Below are 23,989 nucleotides of genomic sequence, written 5' to 3' on the forward strand. Positions count from 1 at the left end.
CGAATTTATCTGAATAGTCAGCAGATAAGTTCTGAGTACATAGAGTGAGCAGATCTATTGAGTAAAAAGGTGCATGTTTGTCAAGAGTAGAACTGCACTTGAAAATTGGTAGGGGTAGGAAGAGAAAATGAGGAGAGACTGGAATAATAGAAGAGAATTTCCCTGATAGAAGAGAATTTCCTAAGTATAAAAACTAGGGGTCCTTATAATTTTTCCATCTCTAGTATGGAGGAGGTTATGAATATACTAACTGTATGTGTCAGAAGAAAGTCAGCAGCTTCTGTCACAACTCTCTCTCTCTCTTAAAATAGTGACATTTCATCTGGGACATGAACATCAAAGACTCTTGTACACCTGCAATGTGTTAATTAAGGGAAGCTTGGAAGTGTGGGAGTCGGGAATTTTATTTGTGCCAATCTGGCAGCAACTATCTCACCCAGATGAGTTTAAAGGGTTGTAATGACGGTATAAGATTCAGCAGAATTTTGCTTTTATCTGTCAATAGGTGTATTAATATATAGAAAAGGGAAAAGAGCAACCTCCTGTATGGATTCTTCAAGATTTCACCACAAACCTCACTGAGGTAAAATCCTGGCCCTAATGCATAGCCTAAGCAACCAGGGTATGTTTTTGAGAGGAAGGAATCATCTGCTCTGATTTCCCTCCAAGCCTGTGGATTGGCAGAAGCATTGTACCACAGCCCCTACTCCAGCCTGAGATCTGGAATATCCTTGATGCTGCTTGCACTTTCCCTGCCATGTGGCTGGGAATGGCTGAAAGGGCTGCTGTCCAGCACACAGGGAGACCCCATGAAGGAAGGCTCCATTAGCATGCACTGTGGGTGTGCATCGGATACTCAACACACCTCCACCAGCCTCTATTGCAAGAGGGCCATTGTATCCATAAAGAGGGAGCTGGATTTATCCCAAAGTGTGCCATGTAAATGTGGGTTTAGATTGATGTCATTTGGTTTTTTTCATGTTAAAAGTACATAAAAATAGAATAATTGTTCTTGCCCTCCAGGACAGACTTATCATGCAGCGTTGTCTTTATCGTTTATGTATTCAGGAATTGATTATTGGTTATAAAATTCCTATTGTCCTTTTATACAACTTGGACGATTCCTATCGTTGCATAAATTACAGTTTTATCTATGAAGAGAGATATTTAATTACAAGATTATTGATTATTGAAAAGGCACATTACATTTTCAAAATGATTTAATATGTATTTAACCTTCACTATTAAGAATATTCACTTAGTCTAAAAGTAATTTTTACTTCACTGATTTTGTCTTCCCCATCTAACGTATGTTTCTTTCCTGTGGTTTGAATGACGATGAAATTAATATGCCTGGGGAGTCTTTTTGACTCCTCATTTGTTAAATAGCTGAAGGGATTAACAGTGTAGAATTAATATTCTCGGTCCCCCAGTTTTGGGTATGACTGAGCTGTGCCTGATGTGCGAGATGCAGGTGGGGGACAAAGGTGGCTCCTCTGAATCTGGGGCTGGCCAATTGCAGTTCACTCCCCAGCACAAGATAGGACCATCTTTGGGGTTCTCTAGGGTATACAGGTACAGTATAGTAGAGCTATACTGGTAAACCTTCCTGGTGTAGACACCGTTTATACCAGAAAAATCACTTTTATGGGAGTGAGATTTTCTTTGTTTTAGATTATCTATGCTCGGGCTTTTGCCAGTATGAAATGTCATAAAATGATCACACCCCAAATGACATTACCATACAGGCAAATGTTTTAAATTATGCTGGCAGGGGATTGCTGGAGTACAGCAACGCCCTGATCAGACCCTTTCCTCTTTGAAATGGCTCATGTGCTCAGTGCAACCCTGGGCTCAGGTATCCTAACAAAGCACCTTTCACCAAACTGTTGAACTGCCCTCCTCTTTTGGTTCATGCTACTGAAATATTCAAGCGGTCTTGGTGTACTACAGTACTCCCAGGGACCTCACTGGGGTGTTATTTACACATCGGTATCCTGTGCATTTATTTAACTTATGAAAACTCTCTTGTAAAATATAATTGGTTGCTTATCCAGAAACTTCATATTAAACTGTTACCAGCCTGAAATTGTTGGCTGAGGTCTTCAGTGGTGTCTGAATGGACGCTCTGCTGCCTATCAGAACATTTTTTCTCTTTCAAATTATCTTTGTTACACATTTTCTGCTGATTACAACTACTTCTCCCATTGTCAGCACATAATCATAGAATCGAAGGACTGGAAGGGACCTTGAGAGGTCATCTAGTCCCCTGCACTCATGACAGGACTATTATCTAGTGCATCCCTGACAGGTGTTTGTCTAACCTGCTCTTTAAAACCTCCAATGATGGAGATTCCGCAACCTCCCTGTACAGTTGAACAGCTCTTATAACTTATGTAAGGCTAACTGCTCCTCCTTTGTTATGCAAGTACTCTGTCCATGCCTACAAAATAAAGTGCTCCCTGAGGGTGGGAAACAAGTGTTCACTAATTGGAGTCAGTTCCATGAAGGAACAGGCCCTGCAGATCAACAAAATGACAGAAACTGAAGTTAGCTCAACGGAAAGCTCACAAGTTTCTCACCTGAGAGATGTGGGTTTTTTTCCAGCACTACTGGTTGCCTAAAATAAATCGTGTTCGATATCTCCTTGCATGAGAATCACTAGTCACCTCCAACCCTGTTTCCAAAGCATCACATGCAGCTCCAGTTAAAAATGACTAGGACTAATGTGACTAGTATGTCTCTAACCAACTTGGCGTTTATAACATGCTCATCGTCCATTTATCTAAGTGTTTCCACATTCCACTTTGAAAATATAGGGGCTAGTGCCTAAAGTTCACCACAAGTTGTCCAGATAGTTGTCTGTTTAGTTTGTATTTTGTGAAAGTATTACAGTTCTATTTCACTGTCAGTAAGAATCCATTTTTTAATTTTGTACTTATTATTTGTATTCCAGTACCTCCGACAGGTCACAAGGGAGACCAGGGCCCCATTGTACTAGGTGTTATACAAACACACTGTAATAGACCATTTCTGCCTTGAAGACAGACAAGAGCAGGGGTATTATTGTCTCCATTTTATCATCTCTAGCTAAGGCACAGAGGGCCAACACTCACTGACATTAATAGAAATGTAAGTGACTTGGCCAAGGTCACACAGGAAGTCTGTGGTAGAGCTGGGAATTAAATCCAGATCTCCTGAGTCCCGGCCCGCTGCCTTAATCACAAGACCATTCTCTTTCTCTCCCCCTCCCTCTCTTTCCTGGAAGAGAGTCTATTTCTGGAAATCAATGCATGCCAAATCACTATCAATAAGGAGTTGAATAGAGACATTTCCCGCAGAATTTGAGGGTTTTTTCCACATTTCAAATTTGAACATGGATTAATGAATTCTGAACTTTTCACTCAAAAAGGAGCTGATTCTGAGAAAAAGATGGCTTCCAAATTAGAAGCTAAAAATCAGAATTTTTGACAGTTTTCTATTGGAGGAATCGGTTTCACTGACTTTCGTCAGAGTGAAAAACTGAAGGACAGGACAATACACAAAGTGGGAAAAGTTGCAAAAAATTATCTCCAGTTTTATAGAGAGGTGGGTGGTATAACTGCTATTGAAAGAACAGACAAACTTCTAGGCTGGAGAGGAGATGTCAAGACATAGAGAAAAGGCCTAGTGCCTCACAATGCACACCCTTTTCATGGCTTATTTCTATATTGCTCTGAACATAAGTATTAGGAGCCCTCATTTTGCATCCAGGAGCTAGTGACTTGCTTTGACCTTGGCCATTTCACTTTACCTCTCCTGGTTCCATGTACCCTGTCTCTAAAGTGGGGTAACAATGCTCAGCCACATTTGTAAAGTGCTTTGAAATCTGTGGATGAAAAAAAAGTGATGTTTAACTGATTGGTAATATTTATGTATTTAAATAGCAATGAGTGACCAACCACTGTGACTCCATAGTAAAAGCTTGCTCATGCCATATGTAACTGGCAGCATCATGGATTCCCCAGGTAAGATTTAGGAAGAGAACTAGTTTTCTGTGTGAAGGGGAGATCCACATACTGCTTTCTAAAAGCTCTGAATGTTCCACAACAAGCAGGGTTTTATTTTACATTTGCTGTCCCTGAGCCACCCAGAACATTGGCAGCTCCTGTAAGCCCTAAAGATGGGAGGTGTTCAGGAAAATTTGTACAGGAGTTGTCAGAGTAGCTAACTGGATCAAAAGATTTCAGTTCTCTGTTTTGAAGTATGCTTTACTGTAAAAATAATTAAGCAGTGGCAGGAAACTCCACTTGTATCCTTGGCAACTACTGTTTCCCTTAAACTAGGTCAAGTGAAATAAGGTACATGAAGGTGAATATACATGAGCCCTGGGTTCTTTCTTTTCCTAATAGGTCATTTTTCAGGATGAGTATTTTGGGAGAAAAGACATCTATACGAAGATACACTATCTATTGACCTGGCAGCATCTGTTTATTTTTAGACCACAAAAAAAAAGTGCTTATTGCTTATGTCAGATACGCTGTGTGTGAAAGAGTCGAGTAGGAGCAGAACTAAAAGGCACAAGCAATAAGGATCATAGAAATGGATGAAACAGGGCTGTACAATAGTCTGTTCTCTTCTTGAGTTTTCAATTATATATACCCAAAGTGGGTAGAAGTCCCACTTTGACAGGCAGAACTGATGTGAGTTGCTCCATATTAACAGAACAGGGGGAAACTGTGTTTAACTGCCCTGAATGTTTTCACTTTACATTGTCTTATATACTGTATTTTGAACATGTGATATGGTGTTGTGCATGATACTGTATTGTACTAGCAAATGAGAAAGACACAAACTCCTTACAGAACCAGAAAAATACATATACTCTGACAGACAGTTGCAGTCTCCTTTCTGAGGACTTTGAAGTATTTATAATCTGAGATCCATTTCATATCTTAGTTAAAGGGGTACAAATCCAGAAAGACTCCAGTGACCTCAAAAAGAAGTAGATAACAGAGTCTTCCTTTTTTCTTTCTTCTTACAGAAATGTCTAACGGGGGGCGGGGCGGGGCAGGGGAAGATCCTTTTAAATCTACCATTAGTTAGTCTAAAGAAAAGTGTTTCACATGCATGACATTGTATACTTTTAGTCCATACTAGGTCATATAATTCTGTTCCTCATTAAAGACATTGATCAAAATCGAGACCTGGCGTATATGGTATGACATCATTAAGGTCAGGAGTTCACTTATGTCAGCCCTGGATTTGGACTTTTAATGAGTGGTGGAAAGAGCACAAGCTCCCCCATGCCCACAAATTTCTGTTAAGGGTTATTTCCAATGCCCTGTGTATTCTGAAGCAAGATTGAACTGAATTCTGCTGCAAAACCCCCATTTTTTTGTGGCACTCTGTTGTGACAGATTGGAAATTTTACTTAGTTTATATGAAGCAATTGAGGTTTTATTGAAATCAATAGGACACGAGTAATACAATCAATAAAGGAACTCCTTGGATGGCGTTTATTTTTGTTCTATTCAGTTAGTTACTGTGTCCCTTATTTTCAGTTTTCATTGTGAGTTCTCATCTTCTGTCATGCCTACTTCTGACCCACCTCATTTTCCTTCTTCCCTCATTGTTTCCTTTCAGTTGCTCCCTCCCTAATGGTCAACAAGCCTCTTCTGTGAATAATCTGACCTCTGGGGAAGGAAAGTGATCAGAGAAAAGGGCTCAATTCTGCTCCCATTGAAGTCAGTGGGAACAGAGTTTGACCTGAAGGAAGGAAATGATTCAAAGGCATTTATTCAAACGTCTTTTAAAAACATTTGCCCTTCCAGCAGTTTGACTTTCTTTTCCCCTTCTCCTTCATGTAAATGTTGGAGTTTTCTACTTCAGGTGAAGGGAATATGAAGCTGAGGTCACACTTTTCTTGCTAGAAACAGTTGGAAAATTGAGCAGGGGAGCAGTTAAATCAGAGGCAGAGTGCAAGTATATTGAAAATTACACCCTTCCTGCCTGATTTTCCTCTCACTTATTATGGTTTTACATTGTTATAACCCCATTGACTTGAATGGAGTTATTCCTCATTTGCACTGGGGTAGGTGAGAGAATCAGTCCTCATGACTTCAGATGGGCTGAACACACTTCCTGCCACATAGTTTTAAGTTATACTGCACAGCAGTGTATTAATAATAAACAGTCCCTCAGTTTAATCAGCAGTGATCTGAGGTTTCTTTGGTATCAGTTGAGGCACTGGTGGTCTCCAGCCACACCTTCTCCATTTCAAACTTTTCACCACAGGACAGCCAGACTTCCAGCTTGGAAGGGCTAACAGAGATAGCCCAAAGATACCTTTGGGCTTGCAAACTGTCCAATACTGCAGGCCTAATGCCCATCTCTCTCTCTCTCTCTCTCTCAAACACCTCCTCTCCCCCTCCCCTCCCCCCCGCTGAACTGCACAGCATATCGAAAACATCAAATTAATGCTGTTTTTTCAGAAAGTTCCTGCTCTACCACTTACACATGGTAGATGTTCACATTCATTGCTCTTGACAGTCTGATATGAGGTAATTTAATTTAAACACCCAGATGAAAGAGAAAGCAGAGGTATTTTTTTTAAAAAAGCCAACTCTTGTTATACCCAAAAAAAAAAAAAGAAAAAAAAAGAAAGAGCTGCTTGAGAGAGAGAGCAGCTTAGGAGCCATGTAGTGCACTGATTTATAAGAACTCCCCACTGATTTTTGTAGAGTTCTACTTTAAAATCAGTGGTGCACTACTACAGCATGAGATTTTTCATTTATTTACCTTTTAGTCATTCAGGAAAACACTTTGCATTAATTCAAGAGGTTTAAATCAGCTCTGTAAGGTTCTGTGTTTTGTTTTCTCCTGGGAAATGAAGATCAGTTTGTTTTCTCGTTCTGAACTCCTCCTCTGTCCGGCTATGTGTGAGCACGCACTCGTGCACGCCCTTAGTGTTAGGGGAGACAAATAATGAATTATCGAACCAAGTGTCTGTATTTAAAAATAATAACAAAGCAATTAAAAAAACCCAAAAAACCAAACTACAACAAAAAACCAGCATGGAACACAAATATTTATGCAGCCACCGTCTCTTTTTGACCGGGGGCTGAAAGGAGTCCCCCAAGATTCACTGTTGTTCTCAGGTACCTTAAAACACCACTCTCAGGTGGCGTGCCTGAAAACAAATGAGAAAAGGTGAAAAACAAAAACAAAAAACCCTTAGGGCTGTCGATTAATTGCAGTTAACTCACGATGTTAACTCAAAAAAATTAATCCCAATTAAAAAAATTAATCGCAATTAATCATGGTTTTAATCTCACTGTTAAACAATAGAATACCAATTGAATTTTATTAAATAGTTTTGATGTTTTTCTACATTTTCAAATATATTGATTTCAGTTGCACAGAATACAAAGTATACACTGCTCACTTGATATTATTATTTTATTACAAATATTTGCACTGTAAAAACAATAAAAGAAATTGTATTTTTCAATTCACCTCATACAAATGCTGTAGTGCAATCTCTTGTGAAAGTGCAATTTACAAATGTAGATTTTTTTTTGTTACATAACTGCACTCAAAAACAAAATAATGTAAAACTTTAGAGCCTACAAGACCACTCATTCCTACTTCTTGTTCAACCAATCACTAAGATAAACAAGTGTGTTTACATTTATGGGAGATGAAGCTGCCTGCTTTTTGTTTACAAGATCACCAGACAGTGAGAACAGGCATTCGCATGAGACATTTGTAGCCGGCATTGCAAGGTATTTATGTGCCAGGTATGCTAAACATTCGTATGTCCTGTCATTCTTTGGCCACCATTCCAGAGGACATGCTTCCATGCTGACGCTCATTAAAAAAAATAATGTGTTAATTAAATTTGTGACTGAACTCCTTTGGGGAGAATTGTGTGTCTACAGCTTTGTTTTACCCGCATTCTGCCATATATTTCATGTATAGTAGTCTCGAATGATGACTCAGCACATGTTGTTTGTTTTAAGAACACTTTCGTGGCATATTTGACAAAATGCAGAGAGGATACCAATGTGAGATTTCTAAAATAGCTAAAGCACTCGACCCAAGGTTTAAGAATCTGAAGTGCCTTCCAAAATCTGAGAGGGACGAGGTGTGGAGCTTTAAGAAGTCTTAAAAGAGCAGCACTCCAATGTGGAAACTACAGAACCCGAACCACCAAAAAAGAAAATCAAGCTTCTGCTGGTGTCATTTGACTCATGATGATGAAAATGAACATGCGTCGGTCCGCGCTGCTTTGGATTGTTATCAAGCAGAACCCATCATCAGCATGGCAGGCTTGTCCTCTGGAATGGTGGTTGAAGCATGAAGGGACATATGAATCTTTAGCACATCTGGCACATAAATATCTTGTGATGCTGGCTACAAAAGTGCCATGCGAACGCCTGTTCTCACTTTTAAGTGACATTGTAAACAAGAAGCGGGCAGCATTATCTCCCGCAAATGTAAACAAACTTGTTTGTCTGAACGATTGGCTGAACAAGAAATAGTACTGAGTGGACTTGTAGGCTTTAAAGTTTTACATTGTTTTATTTTTGAAAGCAGTTATTTTTTTCTACATAATTCTACATTTGTAAATTCAACTTTCATGATAAAGAGATTGCACTACAGTACTTGTATGAGGTGAATTGAAAAATACTATTTCTTTTGTTTTTTACAGTGCAAATATTTGTAATAAAAATAAATATAAAGTGAGCATTGTACAGTTTGTATTCTGTGTTGTAAATGAAATCAATATATTTGAAAATGTAGAAAACGTCCACAAATATTTAAATAAATGGTATTCTATTATTGTTTAACAGTGCGATTAATCACGATTTTAATTTTTTTTAATCACACGATTAATCACAATTAATTTTTTAAATCATTTGAAAAGCTCTAAAAAAACCCCAACCTTAACTTGGTAGCCTGTTGCAAGGAGGTGGATGTTAGCATTCTAAAAGTCCGCACTTTATCAAATCAGAGATCTCTTGCTAGGCTTCCTTCAGATTCATCCCTGTCGAGGTACCTATAAGAAATCAGGCAACTAATGAAATCTAGATCAAGAGAGATTTGGGGGATGATGGATTTTATTTATTTCCATATGTAATTAAAATACATGCAGATGTTCCAGTTTGTGTCTATAATCATATTGTATAACTGTGTGAATTTCTTATTGTTAACTCACTATCCAAATATCCCACTTACCTTCTGTAGTCTACACTTACTCATTAGCAATTTTTATACTTTTTTAAAAAAACCCAAACCCACCTTTTCAAACTTGAAGCATAATTTACCCCACTTGCTATATGTATTTAAAAACAAACTATAATTTTCTGTTTTATTAATGTAAATAGTAACCTGTACAGGTGTGATATATGAATTCTCCCATGTTATAATCATGCTTTTCATCTGCTATTCTTTTCTCGTACATATTTTCGGGGGCCAGAGCTGGAAACTACAATTGTATTTTAAAAATGCACAAGAATAACATGCTACTTGCTTGCTATACCATTCAGCCCCTTTGTTATAACCTTACACTCAAAAAACCTTTGTGCTGACCATACTTTTACAAGCTGACAATAATCAAAACCCTCAGGGAAAACATATATTCCGTATATAGTTTCTCTTTCCTGCTTTTGGTTACAGAGATATAACACTTCATACAATGGTAACTGACCTTCATTGGTCAGATTTTCTCTGTGGTAAACTTTACAGGTTCATTCTCTTGTGAGATTATACTACACATCATATGACTTACATAATTATCTCAATTGGCTAAGCCCATCCACGCATGGGAATACCATTAGCTCACATTACTATATGAATGTGCACATAGTAATGTTTTAATCAATTTGATCAATCCTGTACCCTTCAATATCCTGATTGTTTGTTTATTTTATAAAACTCTCAAAGGTTAGGAAAGAAATAGGCAAGCAGATGTGCATCTCAGCTCCTAGTAGCTAGAAAAAAATTGCAAACTCCTTCCAGTCATTAATATCACTGAGTCTTATTTTTGCAAATATTTGAAAGAGCCTTCTTTGTGATTCTGAGATACGGGTCTGTTGCGCTCAATACCATACTGAACCTAATGTAACAAGTTAGTGCTGCTCAGTTTGGCATGCAAAATTGTACACAAGCCAAAATGGTGGTCCAGTCCTGCCTCCATTTTAGTGAATGGCAGAACTCTCATTGAAATCAATGGCATAGGAGTAAGACGTAAATTAAAAGTGCTACTGGTACGTTCTGATATTAATGAGAAATCTCGGGTACTGCCTATACAATACCATGTGTTAGATACTATGGTAATGAGAGTAGTCATAGAAATAAGCTTTGCCTTTTTGTTTTTTTGCAAGAACCTAGTCACTCTTACATAACATAAAATCAATGGCCAGGGTATGATCCTGCAACCCTTATTCCTAGGAATAATTCGGGCTCAACCTTGTTCTAGATATCACATCTTTTTGTAAGACAAATGTGTTCTTTCTGCCTAAAGATTTTTGTTGTGTTTTAACAAGTACAGTACAATCTGTATCACAGAGAATGAAGTAAATGTCTTAACAAAGCGTTTAAAATAATAATATAATATCTGCACAAACCTAAGAATGCTCCATAGAAGTTCTGAATAAATTGTGCTCTGTTTTAAAATTGAAATTCATTAAAATCAGATTCATACAAGTACCTTCCCACATTTGACTTTGAAAAAGGCTGTGGAATAATATCCGCTTTTGGTAGCAATTAAAAATAGCGGCCTAACCAGTCTGTTAAAGGCTTTACTGTTTAGGAGTAAATTTTCAAAACAGTGTTTGGTGATTTAACTATGCACCTCTCCCATTAATAATTAAACACAGTTAAATCCCCAGTAGAACACTTTGAAAATGAAACCCTGGCTGTAAATTCAGTGTCTGCACAGAATCTATAAATATCACAGATGCTTTTATAGGACTTTTTGCTTTCAGCTCTCACTCACCATTGATTATCTGTACCATAATTTTAACTGAGTTACTCTTTTTCCTTGTACATCTGGCAGTATAAATACATCTGACACAATACTTTATTGATGGTTTGTCTGTCATTCTTGGGTTTTTAACAGCGGACTTTCTTCAGCCAACCTATCTTGGGTTCTGTGATGATGATTTTACTCTCTGATTAAATAGCGATATGCAGGCAGTTTACTCCTTACTGTGCAAAAGTCAAAGATATGGTATTAACATGCTGTGAGATGGGCAGTGGGGGAAAATCAAATCACTTATTGTTTGTTTACTCAGGCCCTTAGAAATTGATTATATAAAGCTCCTCTAATAAGTTGTCAAAGAATGTGTTCACCAGTAGATAAGCAAATGTCTGCTTTAACAATAAACAGACCACAAAATGGCCCTAGCTGCCAACAACTTAGCCTGCTTAGTAACAGTGTCAGTTTTGGAAGGCATAGAGATTGTAATACTCAATATGCAGCTGTTCAAGATTTTCCATTTTAATGGTAATAAACAAATTCATCCTTAAGATCTCTTTGCCTTTCAAATCTCAGTGCACTTTTTAACAGGTTTAAGGTATGGGCTGCAAAGACTGTTTTGTAGTCTGCTTATGTTACTGCAGAGAATTACGTGAATACTGACAGTAACATTCTTTGTTGACAATACGAGAGGGGAGAGGGGAAACTGCCTGTAATCAGTTTGTGAGAGTCTGAATGATCCTTAATAGTGGCTGCTCAAAGGATGGTAAGGCACCATTAAATAAATGTTAGAGGTTAATTTGTTTAACAGGATCTGAATTGAAGTGTTTATTAGAAATGGGCCCAAACTGAAACCATTTATTTTAGCGTCTTCGTCCCACCACTCTCTCAAATTCTGGAATTTGGATATAATAGACCTTGGATCTGACCCTCACCTGATTTAGTTTGACTTTACAAAAGGCCAAGGTTTTATAAAACGGAAACCCACAATTTTGCCCATCTCTAGTTATTACTAGTGTCTTTCTAGCCTGGCTAATACTTAAAGCCTTTTATATAATGACATTGAAACTGAGTAACATATAAAGCTATGTAAAATGATGTCTCTGCATTTTAAATAGTATTCGTCCATCATAGTAAAGGCTCAAGCTATTAGTTTGACATACTGTGCTGTTTGTACAGTAGTATTAATTCATGTTAGAATTCCATAGTTAGTTGTAGTTAGGCATATGAAACATCACATTTAATATTTTGTAACTTTTATTCCTAGAAGAAAAATTCAAGTCTTGATTAAACTTCTTACTAAAATGTTTGATTAATCACTTTTAGCTTTACTTAGTATCCTACCAAATGTTGAATTTAACCTTTTCCCACTTATTATATTTATTTTCAGAGAGGCTGCTGATATCAATAACAGAAGGGAGACAGATAGATGCCAAAAATGGACAAATACAGTTTCTCTTTGTCTGAGAGAGAGAATGATTCCTTTGTTTGTGAGAGTGAAGAGGATTGTTCTGTGCACTGAGCTTATGACAATGACTTTGATTTTATAAAGGTCACCTCAGTTTAATTATATTTTTAAAATTTACTCCAGATTTTTTCCAGTATTTAGTTTGTCAAGGTGTTGACACAATTTTGCTGACATTTTTCATAAGTGGATTATGCTCACAGTCAGTTTTTTAAAGCAAACAGATGGCTTCTCAAACAGAGCATGCCCACAGAAATTTTTTCGTGGTATCTTTAGAATTATAACAGCACTGTCACAAGGGATAAGTTTGTTACTAATTGGCTTGTGACAGATGATTCAAAATCATTTTTGCTTCCTCAGCTTGCTCAAATGAACCAGCTGTTTAAAAAAAATTCCGAGGAAACTCAGACATAGATCAGTCAGTACACAAATGAATACAATATTTTGGTAGGTACATTTCTATTTCTAGAAGGAAAGTAAAATTAGATTCTCCCCAGAATCTCAAAAACATTTTATGGAAGTAAATTTTAGTTCTTGGATCCAAAAGAAATTTTAAAGCATTGCCAAGATAAACTTGTAAACCATAATCAATTGTAATGGCCTGATTATTTAAATATTCAATAGATCAATGAACTATCATCTTTAGCATTAAAACATCAAACGTGAAATAGCTGCACTTCCTAGGGCCACAGATACAAATCTTGACAGGGTTCACTCAGCCTGCCATCCTTCCAAGACAGATAAATTAAATACCAAGTAGGATTCCATGAGTGGGTCTTTCACAGGAAACTCGAATGAAGGCCTGATTTACAGTGAGACATGAAAGGATTTCCATGCCCACCTTTTGCCAGAAAAGGAAGAAATCAAAAAGACAGCACAAACCATCCGTTTAAGCTTTGCTTTTAATATCTACTGAATTTCATCTCTCCTGCGTTGCTCCTGCTTGATGGGAAATATTCACCCCCACTCATAGCATGTGTGAATTGTTATGACTACCCACATGGAACTGTGTGTAATATGGGTTCATGAGACTCAACAGCTAAAATTGTCTTCACGAACACACAGGTTAGAAGGACTTCAGGAACTCCCCGGGTACCATACCATTATTAATTATTATTATTATTATTTATTTCACATTTATATTCTGGTAACACCCAGAGGCCAGTCAGGAGTGGGGCTTCATTGTGACAGGTGCTGTACAAACACATGGGAAGACACAGCTCCAGCTTCAGGATATTATTCTATATGGTATTTCCATTCTTTGATGTGGTTAACATAATGCCAGCTTTAGACTCCTACATTTTAAAGCTAGAAGGGCTATTATGATGATGTAGTCTGACCTCCTGCCTACCATAGGCCATAGAATTTCAGAGCCTTTAGTCTTATGCAGATGCAACAAATTAACACCAATTCCCAGGTGGAGCCTGTGCTCCACCCAGTGTGGTCTCCCTGGCAGTCAAGTTCATGGGAAAGATGCCGACTTAGCTGTGGCCTCAGGGCCATAATATGGGAAGGGGGCAGGAGACTAGACAGCCAGGGACACTGTTTAAAAGCAGGCTGGGCTGTTCAGGTCAAAGCCACCTTGCTGGGCTGATAACTCCAGTCAGGCTGGAAATTCCCTTTCTCTTGAAATGGATGATGGCATGTCGCACAATAGGAAATGAAGGATGATGGTCCATCTCTGGGCCAGCATTCCCAAGCTACCCTGCTACACCATTGCATGTAAGAGATCTTCCCTCTCATAACTAAAGGTATTTTTTCAGTTAGAGTGGGGCCGGGATCTCTTCCCAAACAAGAAGTTTATTTTATTCTGCATTCACCTTGCAAATTAATGTTGACATTTACTCAGATCATTTGTTTCAGAGTAGCAGCCATGTTAGTCTGTATCCGCAAAAAGAAAAGGAGGACTTGTGGCACCTTAGAGACTAACAAATTTATTTGAGCATAAGCTTTCGTGAGCTACAGCTCACTTTATCGGATGAATGTAGTGGAAAATACAGTGGGGAGATTTTATATACACAGAGAACATGAAACAATGGGTGTTACCATACACACTGTAAGGAGAGTGATCAGGTAAGGTGAGCTATTACCAGCAGAAGGGGGGGAACCTTTTGTAGTGATAATCAAGGTGGGCCATTTCCAGCAGTTGACAAGAAAGTGTGAGGAACAATAGGAGGGCGGGGGGAGAATAAACATGGGGAAATAGTTTTACTTTGTGTAATGACACATCCACTTCCAGTCTTTATTCAAGCCTAATGTAATGGTGTCCAGTTTGCAAATTAATTCCAATTCAGCATTCTCTCATTGGAGTCTGTTTTTGAAGTTTTTTTGTTGAAGAATTGCAACTTTTAGGTCTGTAATCGAGTGACCAAAGAGATTGAAGTGTTCTCTGACTGGTTTTTGAATGTAATAATTCTTGACATCTGATTTGTGTCCATTTATTCTTTTACGTAGAGACTGTCCGGTTTGGCCAATGTATATGGCAGAGGGGCATTGCTGGCACATGATGGCATATATCACATTGGTAGATGTGCAGGCGAATGAGCCTCTGATAGTGTGGCTGATGTGATTAGGCCCTATGATGGTGTCCCCTGAATAGATATGTGGACACAGTTGGCAATGGGCTTTGTTGCAAGGATAGGTTCCTGGGTTAGTGTTTTGTTGTGTGGTGTGTGGATGCTGGTGAGTATTTGCTTCAGGTTGGGGGACTGTCTGTAAGCAAAGACTGGCCTATCTCCCAAGATCTGTGAGAGTTATGCGTTGTCCTTCAGGATAGGTTGTAGATCCTTGATGATGCACTGGAAAGGTTTTAGTTGGGGGCTGAAGGTGATGGCTAGTGGCGTTCTGTTATTTTCTTTGTTGGGCCTGTCCTGTAGTAGGTAACTTGTGGGTACTCTTCTGGCTCTGTCAGTCTGTTTCTTCACTTCAGCAGGTGGGTATTGTAGTTGTAAGAATGCTTGATAGAGATCTTGTAGGTGTTTGTCTCTGTCTGAAGGGTTGGAGCAAATGCAGTTGTATCGTAGAGCTTGGCTGTAGACAATGGATCGTGTGGTGTGGTCTGGATGAAAGCTGGAAGCATGTAGGTAGGAATAGCGGTCAGTAGGCTTCCGGTATAGGGTGGTGTTTATGTGACCGTCGCTTATTAGCACTGTAGTGTCAAGGAAATGGATCTCTTGTGTGGACTGGTCCAGGCTGAGGTTGATGGTGGGATGAAAATTGTTGACTCCATGTACTGTTGAACAGTTTCATTTCATGTTAGCTACATATTTGCTTGTCTTATTTGCATGCACCATTGTAAGTAGAGAGCTATTGGGCCAGTATTCCTGTGGAGCTCAGAAGATCCACAGTAGCGATTAGAACTGCATGAGTCTGCACTCCAAGTGTCAGGCCATGGATTTGGGCCAATGTTTCCTGTGGATTCCTACTCCTGACGTCTTGGTTGGGGCCCACTGCTTTTCCACACCACTCCATTGCCAGTCAAATCTTTGGGAAATGTTGCCCTATATGTCTTTTAAGCAGATATGAGACATAAGCATCTATGTAATTTCATCAGAGCACATATTATGAAAGCTAAGACTGACTTATTTTTTGTGAGTATGTAGTAATCCTGGTAATAGGGAAAGGTTTGTCATATTTTGAAAAAAGTATTATGGAAAATTTGCTCTTTTCGGTACATATGCTTATGAGTCTGCCAGGGGAATAGGACCTGAACCACTGAAATCAATGGCAAAACTCCCATTGGGTGCAAACAGCACAAATTTAACTTACTGCATGGGAATTATTTAATTTAACAAAACTCTTCCTGGAGTTAAACAGTTAGCAGCTTGGGATCCCCTCCTTTTCTCAGAAAGAAGCCTCAGATCATATGTTGTATAAAAATGTAGCCTAAACGTGGTAAAAGCCAAATCACTAAATTAATTTTGGACTAGAGTTTTATAGCTTTTTTGTATATGCACACACAATTATACCGGATACAAATCAAATCATAATCTTCAAGACACTGCCTGGCTGTGTTTAAAATTGAGGTCTTTCTTATTGGCAAATTGTAATAGTCAAATACAAACATCGTAAAAAATGGTAAGGGTGAAGCACTAATACATATTCAAAACTGTTACATCAGGAATTGTAGTCTTAGTACATAGCAGTGACATCAGGCGGACTGACACCATTATGGCTGAATCTGTAACAACACATTACCGATAATGCCAAGTATCAGCATTGGATGGGGCTGTATTGTGGGGGCATGGAAGATTGTAGAGCCTAGATGTTTCATCCCTTTCAAAACAAACTATTTCAAATTACATTCATGATATCAACTTTGGCATAATTGTTAGGTACCAAGAAATCATTACATTAGGTCTCAGATGCTGCCACTAGTCCATCTCTCTAGGTACTTACCAGGATAGGGTCCAGTCGCTGTAGTAACTTAGTGCTCTGTAAATAACAATGACTTTAGCCCCACAGCACTCCCTTTCACAGATATGGTAACTGAGGCACAAACAGATGAGGTGACTTTCTGCCAAGTCATGCCGAATGTCTGGGGCAGTGTCGTGGACTTAACCCTGGTCTCTTGAACCCCAATCAAGATCAAGGCTTTTAATCGCAAGATCAACCTTCATCCTAAAAGCATAATCACACCTCTCTGAAATGTATGTGGTGCAGATTTTATTTACTGACTTCTTTAAACCTTTGCTGCTCAGCAGATTCCAGTCTTCTAAGTGCATCTACCTGCGAATTCCTATAACAGTCAGATGGAGCTTTCTCTCTCTTTATAGTTCAGGCTTCCTGAGGAATAGCACACAGCGACTCTTAGTGGAGCTTTTTATTAAATCTGATTCTTAACATCTGTTTAGTGTTGTCCACCAGAACAAGTCCATGTCATCAGGAAATGAAGCAATCAGGCTCTCGTGCACTGGGCTAAGATGACATCTCCAACTGCCATTGTTTCCCAAACATTGTTTACCAGTGCTGAACTCTGCCAGCTACCATTGTTTCTTGCTTTTGTTTACCAGGGTTGAAACAATACAGTGTGCAAGTTATGTACCATGCTGCAATGGAAGGTCACCACTGTGGGCTAAATCCTGCCTTCTTCAGTGCTGGAGAATGGGAGAAGCAGAGCAATGTTAGCTGTGCAGTGCTTCCCGTTATTATGATGTATAATCACTCTCATGACAGCCTTTTACTTACCCATATCTATCTAGTGCCTTTAGAATACCACAAGGGATGCTGGGGTCATCACCCTTTGAAGATATGCAGGGTCCTGACCATGGGTTCCAGCCCATTACATATGATTTGTTCTATAAGAACTCACACAACATATATGGCATACAAGATACTAGATTAGATTGCCTAGATGTAGAGATGGTGTTATTGTCAGTAAGGGCCAGATCTCTAAAAGGTGTTTAGGCACGTAAGGGTGCAGATAGCTAGTGAGATTTTCAAAGGTGCCTAGAAATCTAAATCTTATTGATTTCAAGGGGAGTCAGGCGCTTTTGAAAATCCCAGTAGGCACCTATCTGCGTATTTAGGTATCTAACTGCCTTTAAAAATCTGGCCCTAAATCTTCATTAAAATATCTCCTGCCCTGAGATTCTGTGTTACGTGCATGCTAATGGGCAAGATGTGAAGCACATTGTTTAGGGCTCACTTATACATATCCCTGAAAAGTGTTAAGGGAGCTTCCTTTTTACTGTGCAGGATTCTCTGGTGACTCTGCCCAGCTTTTAAACATGTCACCCAATTCTTGTTCCTGTTGTCCAGTAACTAATGTATTATGACTAAATTCTTGGCTCCACATACAAAATGGCATAACTAGCTTCTCATGGGCACACAGCAGTGCAGGAAAAGCATCATCAATGTACACTGGTGTCCATGTGACCCATACAGATCTCCATGCTAATTACTCCTAACCGTAATAATCTGCATTGGAAAGGCTGTATGTGATTGGATCTGGTTCAAATTGCACACACACTGAAACTCATGAGGTGAAATCCTGATCCCATTGAAGTCCATGGCAAAAAATTCTCATTAACTTCAGTGTGACTCCAATTTCACTCATAGGACTACAATCGTTAGCCCCCATCCCAGAGAAATCATCCATAGTTCTATCTGTGGAGGACTAGCATCTCTGTCTCTTGAGAGATGCCAGAATTACAGTGGAAAATGATATGACCCTTTATGTGGGTGATGGAAAATTGGAAGCTTGAAGTACCATTATGCCCCAGTCTAGGACATGTTCGTAAATTTATCCTGCAGGTTTCAGTTTTTCCTTATATTTTAAAGGAACTTCCTCTTGCAGTCTGGCATAACTTCTGTTTAATTGCTTTAGAAAATTGTAACTAGTAAAATGGATTTACAAGAAAAGCAAGTGGAAATCTTTTCATTTTGAATGCAAGTATAAACAACTGTATGCAATGATGTACCTAAAGCTGCACTTGGTTTCATGTTGACATTAAGAAGATCAGCTCAAGCTCTTGATAACCCTTCATTTTAATATCTAGCAGAATCTCCTGCTCTTATTTATTTATTTTGTAACACTCATTCTTGTCACTTCATGCAATTTAAAATATCAATATTCATTTCAGAACTTCTAAACATTAGCATGTTAATGGAACTTCCATATAACACCCCCACTCCCTTTTGGACAAAACTGTTTGAAGGAGGCCAGGATATTATAAGTGTGTGTGTGTGTGCTCTGACTGTGTTAACCGCACTTGTTTGGTATCATAATTCTCCTTGTTCTCAAATTAAAAACAGCTCTCTAGTTGTAATTATGTATTTATAAACTTTCAAAGGGGGATATATATTTTCCAAATTTTATGGGTATCCACACACTGCATTTGTAGCAAGCAAACAATTAATACAAAATATAGACACACAGGTGTTCTTGCTGGTAGATGACTTTTATTTTTAATGTGCACAGGGGGGCAATTGTAAGTCTGCTAAGCAGTCAAAAGATGTCAGTCTGGTAGCATGATTGTTATTGTTTTTTATTAATGCGTCGTATAGACCAAAGAGTAAACTCATTTTATATTTTGGTAACTTCTCTAACTCTCGTTTCTCAGTGGCCTCTCTATGTTGTAATGTAGATAACATAAGTGCATTTATTTTTATTTGAAATCTCCAAAAATGTTAATTGTTCATCATTGTGTCTGTGACAAAGAATAGACGCACAGTTTATTATATTTGAAGATCGGTATTTTCTCTGATGTTTAAAAACTGGATTGAGTTTCACCTTTGAAGTGTTTTGACATGGTATAAAAGAAGCTTTTTGTGCATCAAATCCTGGGTTCATGTTAGTCTGCTGGAAGGTCACAGATGAAATGGGTTGAACGGATTCAGCATGGTACATAGAAATGTTTGCACATCTCATAAACACACCTCTGGCAACGAGAGGCTTAGGACTGGATAGCCAGCCATGACTAAGGGGTGTTAACAGGGCTATGTGAGAACGCTTTCATTAGTACTAAAATTCCCCCCAATTTACCCCACCTATAAGATTTGGGATGATTAAACATTTTCATTTGTTTCAAAGAGTGGAGTAATGGAGCCACTGGCAGTAGCAGTGTGGTGGTGGTTTTGTAGAATCACTATTCCAGCACATACATTGGTGACGTATCTGAAGAGAACAATTTTCTATTGATTCAGTTACGGTTGTCACTGGCCTGGGTATAAACAGGCAGGCCTACTATAATGTATTGATTTCTCATCTATTTGAGAGAACTCCTAGCTCATTATTATTAAATCAAGTTTTTTTCCCCCTTAATATGGAGAAGGGTCTTTCCACTGATGCTTCTGCCTTGAGATCAGCTTAACAAACTGCTGCTGTGGTTTGATGGGGCCCTTGGGTTCTGCACTCCCAAAGGCTTCGCCTTAATACACTGCCCCTTCAGCCAGTCTACAGAACAATGAACTAGCTAGAAAAAGGTATAAATGACTATAAAATCCCTCTACTGACAATCAGTATTTTTCATTGTTGTATGCAGTGTTGTTGTAACCATGTTGGACCTATGATATTAGGGAGACAAGGTCACTGAGGTAATATCTTTTATGGGACCACCCTCTGTTGCCAGACCTGAAGAAAGAGCTTTGTGTAAGCTCAAAAGCTTGTCTCTTTCATCAACAGAATGTAGATATTACCTCGCCTCCCTTGTCTCTCAAATTAATAGTTTATAAGACATTGAATCTGCAGGCCCAGCTCACCAAACTCACTGCTATGACTGCTTCTGCTGCCTTTTATGTTGGCTAAAGGTACGGTGCATTTAAAAAGCTTCCAGATGATTTCACTCCCTTCTGTCTGAGCTGAAATTAATAGTAGGCCCCACTGTGGAACTGAAACAAAGCTGGATGAATTTGAACCGTGTTCCACCGTAAAAAATAATTTTAACGAGGACATGAGAACAGCAGCTCCACTTTAAGTTCTTAACGATCTATATTATTCATGCCTTTTTTTCTTTGTGTATTTCTATATACTCTTAGGGACAAGGAGATCTGCTGAAGAATGCCAAGAATGAAGCCATAGAGAATATGAAGCAGATCCAGCTGGCCTGCTTGTCATGTGGACTGAGCAAAACTGGAAGTGGAAATGTGGATGCAAAATCAAAACGATGCCTTGAGGCAATAGAGGAGAAGGATACTGGAGATGAGAATGGCAGGTTGTGAGAGAAGGCAGAGCTGTCATATTTGTCATATATTTCAATAACTTTAAACTATTTTTTTAAAGCATTTAAATTTCACACAGGAATGCCTTCTTGCAGGGTGTTGAAAGTATTAAAATCCTCACAATGTCAGTATTTTAATGCAGTTAATTTATCTAAGTTAAACTCTTTAGTAGTGAAATTTCTAATAAATCCGAGGAGTGGGTGGGGAGTGTGAATGAGAGAGAGAACATATGTGTGGAATCCTAGAAAAGCCCGTTTAAGAGTTGCTTTATCCATTTACTAATTTATTCTTTTGTCATCTTTGAACACACATGTTAATTCTGAAGATCAAAACAAATAGACTACTTATTGTATCAATTTTGTGCTTCGTTTGACTTTCCTGCCTTTGTCATTTAATTTACAACTTTTAATATATTCTGTTTAAATTAAACAAAACAGATTTCACTGACAAATAACCATTTGTTGTAAGGGTGAAATTAATGGATTGCTACAAATCCTCAACATCATTTTTAATGATCAATTAAAAATAAGTAAATGAAATATTAAACAGAATTTCTAGATAGTTCCTGATTGGATTTCAGATGGACATTTCATAGAATTTTAGCTAGTCTTTGAAATACATGTATCTGAAATATATTCAGATAATACATAGTAATGTAAGAAATAGCTAACTTCTTTCATTCAAGAAGGTCAGTGCAACATTTTAGCTCTGCAGAACAGCTGCGATCTTTGCAGAAATGCATTTAACATGTGTAATAATAAACACAGCTTCTGCCCTCTAGTTATGAAGTGAGAATTGTGAGTAGTCATCAATGATAAAATAACATGACAGTGATCTTCAGTAATTCTGAAATATTCATGAATGCCAATATTTGAAGGAAGGTTATAGACTTCACAAACTGAGCTTTATATGAAATTTAGAGAATGGGTTAATTTTTTCTTGCCTTACTCATACCAGTGATCCCACTTAAGTCCGGTGAGTAAGGTAAGCAGGATCTGGCCACAGTGTATCAGTTTTAAGAAGTGTTCTGTGCTAGAGATGTAAGACTGCAGAATTGCTGAGGATATAGCATAGAGAAATGGCTTGAAAATACAGGGGAGCAGCATTCTTGTGCAGCAATTATAAATGTCATGAGACAACAAATCGCTACGGTAGTTTTGAGAATTAACTCCATTATGCTACTGTACTGTCATTTAATGTACACAGCAGAGATGCAGGACAACAAATGAATCCTTATCCTGTCATCCTTAATAGGGTCCCGCTCATGTATTCTCATGGTGTTCATTTCAGTCTTGTGCTTCAGTGTAGTATTTGTGTTTCCTCTAACAGAACTCAGCGTTCTATGGGTATAAAAGACTATATTTATTTAAAGCATTGCTTTTATTTTGAAAAGCTACTTTTTAAATTAATTTGATTAACAAATGTGCTAATTTTCTGAACTTAACAAAAGGTAAATTATTGAAAGTGTGGCCGTCTGAAAATCTTATATAGCTACTGTATTAAGTTATTTTTGACTTCTTAATAACACTATAATGTTCATGTTGCGCATTACTGAGAGAGTAAAGCTATGAAACAACTTTAACCCATGTTTTTAAAGTGATTTTACACAAAAGGCAAACACTGAAAAGTGATTAAGAGCATGTGTTAGAATTTGGGTGAGTTGTACGTGATAAGGTTCTGTTCTGTCTTGAAGCCCATTATTTAAAGCATTATAACTTAGTTGCCTGAAATTTGATTATATACAGTAAGAACCAGATATCTTCCCTCTCCCCCCCCCCCACACACACACTATGTTAGCCAGTCATTTAGGTCTTTGATTTTGTGTGTGTGTGTGTGTGTGTGTGTGTGTATATTTGTATTACAGTTTCCTTGTGTGACTTCAGGTGGGGGTTTCTTTTGGGTGCCAGTCAAGGAATAAATAACCCTGCCCAAATTAATGTTATAAGCATGCAAGGACAAATTCTTCCTTTAGATTCTGTTCTATCAATTTCAACAGGAGTCATGTATATGGCAAACAGAACTTGGCACTCAGAGGTTAGTGTCAAATGGAACAAAAATTGTTAAGCTAACTTTATGCCAGTTATTAACACAATTTCTTTTAGGAATGATCTGTGTAAAGGGAAAGGTTTCTTTGGAAAAGAACTCTGTTCCCTGTGCTATTTTCTTTTAAAATGAAAACAGCCTTAATTTTTTTCACTTTGAAAGTCAATTTGAAATCCCTTCAAGTACTGAAGTTTTTCCTCGCTCTCTGGTTTTATAAATTGCATGGGTGGTAAAATACAGACAAGAGCTTGATTTACAAGTTGAAGCTGGCAAAAGCAGTTACTATGCAACAATGTTGAACTCCCTCTATACATATGGAGAAGGGACAGAAGATCGGTGGAAAGGCCTCTAATCACATGTACATCCATCTTTCATAACAGGTTTAGTGTGCATAAATTGTATTGGAAATTAAAGGACAAATCTTAAACCCAGCTCAAGTCGCCAGGCTGGGTCCTGGGCAGAGGGTGCTGGGAAAAAGAAATCCTCCCACCTCTTTAGGATGTAGAACAGTTGTGGAGCTTCCTCATATGGCTGGAGTAGCCTCCATACTCCCTCTCCATAGGTATAGGACCAAGAGATTAATCCCCAGGCCCTTCCCTCATCTGCCTCTGCTCATTAATTCATCCTCTTAAAAGCTTATGTGCCACGCAGCATAATAAAAACCCTTCCTTGGAAAAAGGGATGTGGAGGGATCATGCCCAGCCTAACCAGCAGCAATACACATGAGAGAAGCTTTCTAAAGAAGAGCTCCGTGTAAGCTCAAAAGCTTGTCCCTTTCACCAGCAGAAGTTGGTCCAATAAAAGATATGACCTCACCCGCCTTGTCTCTCTAATATACTAAGGACAGTAATGTC

The 23,989-nt window shown here is 38.3% G+C and overlaps 1 protein-coding gene across 1 annotated transcript in view; it reads left to right on the forward strand.

Moving 5' to 3' along the window:
* PLCL1 (phospholipase C like 1 (inactive)) overlaps window positions 1-21,577 on the forward strand; it is a 305,227-nt gene extending 283,650 nt beyond the window's left edge. Inside the window, exon 6 of the mRNA XM_077829882.1 lies at window positions 20,910-21,577. Within this exon, the coding sequence (XP_077686008.1) occupies window positions 20,910-21,092 (183 nt within the window). The 3' untranslated portion in view covers window positions 21,093-21,577. The remainder of the gene's footprint in view (window positions 1-20,909) is intronic.
* The last annotated feature ends 2,412 nt before the right edge of the window (window positions 21,578-23,989 follow it).

This window comes from Eretmochelys imbricata, chromosome 11 (genome assembly GCF_965152235.1).
Source record: "Eretmochelys imbricata isolate rEreImb1 chromosome 11, rEreImb1.hap1, whole genome shotgun sequence".
In the NCBI taxonomy this organism is placed as follows: Eukaryota; Metazoa; Chordata; order Testudines; family Cheloniidae; genus Eretmochelys; species Eretmochelys imbricata.